Source organism: Aulostomus chinensis, chromosome 5, assembly GCF_037954235.1.
Source record: "Aulostomus chinensis isolate RoL2024-O1b breed Wild chromosome 5, RoL_Achi_v1.0, whole genome shotgun sequence".
NCBI classification, from domain to species: Eukaryota; Metazoa; Chordata; class Actinopteri; order Syngnathiformes; family Aulostomidae; genus Aulostomus; species Aulostomus chinensis.
Genome location: NC_141324.1, coordinates 10,605,626 through 10,613,125, shown reverse-complemented (window position 1 = coordinate 10,613,125; position 7,500 = coordinate 10,605,626). Strand labels below are relative to the sequence as shown.

General features: G+C 46.2%; 1 protein-coding gene across 1 annotated transcript in view; it reads left to right on the top strand.

Moving 5' to 3' along the window:
- The window catches only part of rab2a (RAB2A, member RAS oncogene family), a 33,571-nt gene that overhangs the window by 19,649 nt on the left and 6,422 nt on the right, over positions 1-7,500 (top strand). Inside the window, exons 4-6 of the mRNA XM_086203090.1 lie at positions 157-239; positions 1,294-1,386; positions 1,979-2,090. Coding sequence (XP_086059216.1) covers positions 157-239; positions 1,294-1,386; positions 1,979-2,090 — 288 coding nt within the window. The remainder of the gene's footprint in view (positions 1-156; positions 240-1,293; positions 1,387-1,978; positions 2,091-7,500) is intronic.

Sequence of the window (7,500 nt, the reverse complement as noted above, 5' to 3'; positions counted from 1 at the left end):
CATGGATCTACCAGAGGAACCGGACTAGAACTGAGTTGGATGAACAGTTGTCCTTGACGTTTTGGCTTTCGTGTGGAACTGAGCAGGCTCAAGGATCAGCTCCTGATGCTCAGACTTGCCTGTATGGTTGACTAATATATCTCTGTGTTCCTGCAGGCTGGTCAGGAGTCGTTCCGGTCCATCACCAGGTCTTACTACAGAGGAGCAGCAGGAGCACTGCTAGTCTATGACATCACAAGGTAGCTTGGCCAATCACACTGATGCCTACACACTGTATATACACACTGACACCAGAATGAAACGACCCAAAAACCTGAAAACCCAACAAGACCTACTGCTCCCATGCTAGAGGCACAAGTGACAAGTTTCATCTAGAGCAGCAACAGGAGCCCAAAAGAACCATCATGTTGCCTATGATGACCTCATGGTTCAGAGCTAAACGTGACCCCCATCAGAGTTATGTCACATTAGTTATGGATTTTCTTGGTCCCCAGAAGTTGATTCACTACCACAGCAGTGTCATCAGGTGTGCTCACTCTAAAGTTTACTCATGCTAACAGAATGCAAATAAGACAAGAAGAAGAGAAAAACAGGACACCACAAAGGTGAAAGGACTGCGAATGCCTGTATTTAAATGAGGTAAAATGCATACTTATACAGCAAAACATGCCCCCCCATCAGCTTCACTGCTACCAAATACCACAGAGCAGCTGGAATATCTGAGCTGGTCCTGGTTGTCTGAGCTGGTGGTCGCTGAAGCACGTCTATGATGGGTGTCCTCCAGACAGCCTGGTGCGTTGGATTACGTTTGGCTACTTTTTCCATTTATCCTCCACTTCAGATCATGCCGTCGCCTGACAAGTGTGTCAGAAATCACAAACTGGGATTATACGTCCATAGTAAAGTTTCAAGCACTGAAGGATTTCTCTTCCCGTGTCGGTCAGGACCTCAAGGTTTCTCCCTCTGTCTCTCAATGTTCACCATCCACCGTGTCTGCTTCGCTACTTGGATAATTGCAGTCAGACAGAAAACCAGGTTAGGCTGCAGCCAACTGCAGAACTTTATGGGTGTGCTTGCATGCTAATATCATCGGTGCAATATGGTCGCTGATCCGGCCTCCAGACGTGGCTGATAACAGGCGCTGATGACCAGCTCAGGTTGGTGTCTGCAGCCGCATCCTCAACCAGCAGCACTCAGTAAAACTGCTGATCGCAAAATCAACATGTCACATGTTTTTCTTCCATCAACCTTCCATCATGAAATCAAACCTCTTCTTTCTTTTTATTTCAACAGACGGGACACCTTCAACCACTTGACAACCTGGTTAGAGGATGCTCGCCAACATTCCAACTCCAATATGGTCATCATGCTTATTGGCAACAAGAGGTGATGGCTGAGAGATGCTGTTCCACAACCTCCCACTAGTAAACCCTGCAAACATGAGATCTAGATAAGCATGTCAACTCGTGTAACAAACCTCTGCTGGTTAGTCACTAGACTGAGGAAACATACGTATAGTAATTGTAGTTATTCATAGTTTCCACCAGAGGGATTAATACTGATAGAGTGACATTTGTACGTCGTCGTCCTCCTCCGTTCATCCGGTTGGTCCGGGTCGCGGGGGCAAGGACATTTGTACTCCATTTGAAAATGAGTCCAACCACACCAGTCCTCTCAGCGTCAAAATGGAAATATTAGCACTCACAGCTAGCAGCAGATGGTGTAGCCCAATAAAAGGGGGTCTGCATCATCTTTGTGTACTGCTGTCAGGGACAGACGCTCTGATCCTGCTTTCACTCTCCAGAGGACATTGGCTGTCTGTGTCGTAGATCTCGTCGAGGTGCGGCGTGAACCAGCCTCCTGCAGACAAGTTCAAATACCAGTGCTTCTGCTGCATCCGCGTCCCCTCCAGTCCGAGGTGGCCGGCTGTAACTTCCTCATTTAAAGTGTGTGTGTGTGCGTCTGTGTGTGCGTTCAGTGACCTGGAGTCAAGGAGAGAGGTGAAGAAAGAGGAAGGGGAAGCATTTGCCAGAGAACACGGCCTCATATTCATGGAGACCTCAGCCAAGACTGCCTCTAATGTAGAGGAGGTAATCGCACACTCACACCCACGGGTGCGCACACACACGGGTGCGCACATGCACGTGCGCACAAAGATGCTTGACTCTGTTTTTGGTTGTTATACAGCATATTAAAGGACACACCACACAATTGCAGTAATTTAATTGTGACAAGATAAAAGTCACTTCAAATAAATCTCAAAGCTGCTCAGGCCTCCCAGCCAGCGTGACTCAGATCAGATGCCTCTCTGCCACACATAACCACTCTCACCGCCACCAACCTTGGAATACACACGAACTGCATTTATAGGGAGGTGCAACTTACCAGTGCAATTTAATATAAGAGCAACGTTACCTTCAAGAACCTCAAAGTAAAGTAGATCCAATCCCAGTTGCCAGTCTGCATTATACTGCCACGTGTAATCTCTAGAGATGAACGGTTTCAGATAAACATCGGAAGCATTCATGGGAGGTGTGGGTTGTTGGTGCCCACAGGCTCGCCCTGATAACACCAGTTTTTACACTTCCTCTGTTTGACTGCATGGAGGGTGAAGTGTCAGTGCTGGACTTGACCAGCAGATTAGAAGAAGGACAAGTATGGGATCGTCATACTCGGTGGGACGAGGCAGACGCTCATTGTGAGTCTCAGCTCAGGTTGTGACTTTTGCCCCGGGGGGAGGGAAGGTCTTGTTCCTGCTGAGGTGGTCCATTCAGCCCCCCTGAGTTCTGAACTCAGTTGCTCAGCTTGGACGTTGCCATGTTGCCTGAACAATTCATGTGCTGCTGAGTAGCAGAAGCAGTTCAGTAAACCCTCTCAGGTGTCCTGGCACACACGTGTCTTGGGTTAGATACATTATTATAATTATTATTATGGTTGTAGTTTTTATTACTCTTATTACTTTTATCATTAATGTTATTCAAGAGAGAATCAAATGGAAATATGACAACTTACCAACATGTCAAAAACAAATATTTGGTGAGTAAAAAATAGAGAATATTCTTTTGAAGTAATATTTTGAGTAGAGCACGAGAGAGGTATTTCATTCTTTTTTATGCATGTTATACAGTATCATGTTTGCTGTATTTAAAATATTGGCTGCAAACATTTATTTCTTTGGGTTAACATGATTGAGCTTTGCAAACACAAAAATCATTTTCATAAAATTGACAACTTGTGTCGTTAAACATTAAAATCTTGTCCACCAGTATTTGCTTCTTCTGCAAACACCAAAACCTTCCTCATCTTCCAATTTTTCCAAGATATTCAGAGGACTGTAAAACTTGGATTACTAGGCTACACCTCTGGTGCATATACTAATACATATGGTCATTTTGGAGGGTTTAAAAGAATTTAACAGAAAACTAGGACCCTAAAACGTGATCTGAGCAGTGCTAGTAGCCAAGCAGCAAAGCATGCGTAGCAGACCCAGTAGCCAGGTAGCAGAGCGTCTGTAGCAGTGCTAATAGCCAGGTAGCAGAGTGTCTGTAGCAGTGCTAATAGCCAGGTAGCAGAGCGTCTGTAGCAGGGCCAGTAGCCAGGTAGCAGAATATCTGTAGCAGTGCTAATAGCCAGGTAGCAGAGCGTCTGTAGCAGGGCCAGTAGCCAGGTAGCAGAATATCTGTAGCAGTGCTAATAGCCAGGTAGCAGAGCGTCTGTAGCAGGGCCAGTAGCCAGGTAGCAGAACATCTGTAGCAGTGCTAATAGCCAGGTAGCAGAGCGTCTGTAGCAGGCCCAGTAGCCAGGTAGAAGAGCGTCTGTAGCAGGGCCAGTAGCCAGGTAGCAGAGCGTCTGTAGCAGGCCCAGTAGCCAGGTAGCAGAGCGTCTGTAGCAGGCCCAGTAGCCAGGTAGCAGAGCGTCTGTAGCAGGCCCAGTAGCCAGGTAGCAGAGCAGTGCTAGTGCCCAGCCCTCAGCGATGCTGGTGGGTGATGGTGGCGGTTGCCAAAGGTTCATTCACAGCAGCAGACACATGCTGTTCCACTGAGGTGTGGTCTTTTTAGGAGTGGAACCTCTGCAGCTTCATATCAGCACTCACTGCTCTGCCTCATGCTGAGACACACCCCTCCTGTTGTTGTGTGTAATGAATGCATGGCTTGTCCTCGGGGACCCCTCTCTCACTTATCCAATCACATAAATAATCCCATTCTACACAGCATAGCACGCCAGCCCTGAGCTCGTCATTGTGTGTGTGTGGGTGTGTGTGTCAGATATTTCTCATGTAGTGAGGACTGGCTGATAGAAAACCATTCCCCAGATTGTAAATCCTCCTGTGTGAGTAGGACTGCCACGCTCAGGCTAGCAGTGTTAGCAGTGCTTGTCTTGCAGATGAGTGTAAGTCAATGCAATGTCCTCTGAAGGGATGGAAACATGACTGTGTGTGTGTGTGTTCGTATGATATAGGCCAGGCAACTGTAGAGAGAAAAAAAATCGATGTCAACACACACACACACACACACACACACTGTCAAGTAAAGCTCTCTCAGGGTTAGGATGAGGGGGGAGGGGTGTGTGTGTGGTATGATTAATTTGTCTCATTAGTGTCCTCTGAATCCTCCTGATACTGCTCCTCTCCTCTATTCCCTTCATCTGTGCTTGCTCTAACCCTCCTCATCCCTCGACGTCCATCATTTGCTCTTTACCACCCCCCACCAACTCCACCACCTCCTCTCGCTCTCTATTTCATCCTCCCCCACACCCTTCCTCCCTCCTTTCCATTCACATTCATTTTTTCAGTTCTTCCTCTCACTCCTCCTTTCTCACTCATTGCCATAAAGCCTTTCTCTCCCCAGCAGTATATCAACCAGTTATAGCCCATACATATTCATAACCTCCACTCCACCTCCTCTCATCAACGCCCAGCAGCCAATCGCTGTGCAGGGTTTGTCATCAGGCTGTGTGTGGACACCAGGGCTGAGGGGATGGTCCTTAGAGAGACAGATTCTTGTAAGCATCCTCTCATCATTTCATCTTGTCATCCTCTTTTCTTTCCTGATTTATCCTCCCTTTAATTAAGTCATTTCCTTTTTCTGCTGGTTCCTTTATTCTACTTTTTATTTGATCTCCCCGCTGCACTCTTGTCTTATTTGTTACCTCTCGTACATCGGTGTCTCACTGCTCTGTTGACTTAGAGGGACGTGAAACTCGATATTTGGATTTGAGCGAAGGTGCAGACTGATGCTGCCCTGCCAGGCGATTACCCCCTCCTGCAGTCACTAGGTGGCGCTGGAGTGCTCATTCTTGTATACTTATATATACCTTTATAGGATATATTCTCACGATACCAGTTGAATGCATTCGTGTCATTTGGTTGTAAATCAAATGATGTCAGATACATGAGACTTACTTCCTCGCACCACATGGTGGCGCAATGGCTTTAATTCAGCTTGTAGATGTCTTCAAGACTCCTACATGGCCGGCTCCTCGCCACAGTAACCTCTCAGTCTTCACTCTAACCCATCCCAAGTTCTGAAGGAGGTTCTGTCCACATCTGAGAGGAACTGGTCAACCAACCACCAGGTGGCACCATGTTCATCTGGTTCAAATTGTTCAAGCCTCTTCCTCTGTCCATCCTACACCCCTCAACCGAGAGTGGTAAATATCGGCATCCAGGTTTTTATGATCCTCCTGACAAACAAGCACCACAGCAGAGATGAGCTCCTTGGAGGAGCTGAGCTGTAGAACAGCGGTGGTGGAGGGACATGAGGGAGGGAAGGAGGACAGAAATGAACATGACTTTGTGCTCCAGAGAGCACCCATGGGCTCCTCGGTCTATTTTTGACAGGGTGTCAGATAGAAGTTCAGGACATATTTTCAGTTTCTTAACGACTCCACTTGAGGACGACACTTTTAGACGGTGCGGAGTGGAGGTCAGTGGTGCTGCTGTATGTTTGTGGTCGGAGCTGACGTCCCACCCGTACAAACTCACAATTCCAGAAGTGGCACCAAAACAAAAATCAGTTAAGAAGGGGACAATGCCTGAGGAGGTGACAGGATGGAGGGTAGGGTTGAGACATGGTCACTTGCTGGGAAAAAAAAGATAAATTACATTTTCATGTTTTTGCAATCTGAAGTTTTCACAAGCCTTTGCTCGGTCTCCATGGTACCTGGGAACTTCATTACCATCCCATAATGTTGCTGTGCTATTAAAATGTAGCTTACTCCAGCAAAGCGGCGGGACCATCGATATGAACCGGCAGCAGATCATATCTAGTCCTCTCAGCTCTTAGAGCTACCATGCTGCTGTAGCAGGGAGCTAACTGTATGCTAGCATGATTCAAAGAAGCAAAACCAAAATAACACCGTGTCCAGTTAGTCCAGTAACTATAACAGAGCGTTTATCTTGATAGTGATGTTGTTTAGTAGGCTTGTCATCATCCCCGAATCCCAAACAGCACATTGCTCATAGCCAGTGCAGCAATTCAGAAGGGGTTGAACCGCTAGTTTGACTGGAAGCACTGGAACACTGGTGAGGGGAAATGCTTGGATTGACTCACCCTAAGACCTGTGCATGTTGTGGAATCACCAGTGAAAGAATTAAGCCCTGCTGTGCACTGTCTGAGGTTGCAATGTAGTTTGGGTTTTGGGAGTCAGGATCGTTCGGCTAGCTACTTCCACCTGTTACCAGCCTCTATGCTAAGCTAACATATTGTGCTGTCAGAAACTGAAAGGACAGACGTGCTTTTGCAGGCTGTACAACGGCATATTCATGTTTAGGGAATACTGAGCTGTTCCTTTTACATGATCACTTCACTTGCAAGTTCAACTTCATCTTCTAGGCCTGGAAAAGTTTTGAAAAGTCTTGGATACTTGTGATTCATTTAGGATTGGTTGAATTCACTTAGATCTTTATTTTGTATCAAACATCAGAACTCAGTAATCTACTGTAATATACTGAGTTATATTTTGGGATGTTTTGTCAAGTAAACACATTTGAGAACATACGACCTCAGAGCCATAGGTAAAAAAGTGCATTCATTTCTGATGAGCTCGCTGTAGAATCTGCTTCACTCCTGGTGTCATCTGTTAGCTCGGTTCAGGGTCTGAGAAATTGCCTTTTGGCGTGTACATGTCTTGAACCAGTAGGACATGTCTGTGGTGAGAGGGCCAGGCAGGCAACATCCAGTTAGAGCCCATATCTCAAGCGCCGGCCATGAGTGTGCACCTGGGCCTTCAGTCATTCAGGTGCAGCTCCTACAGTGCAGGACCTGAAGGCTAGAAAGGTGGTTTGAAATGAGTTTTACATTTTGAATTTCCTCTCTTGAAGTAAAAACATCAGGCATCACTTTTTCCTTCTTTCACGACAGCTTTTTAAAATCATCAAAACAAAATTCTAGATTCCAATTTTGGATATTTTAAAAAATAATCAAATCAAACTGTTCTGAGGTTTTGATGCTGATGAAAGACAGTGTATGTGTTTTTCATTCAGTGTGTTTGTAGGAGCAT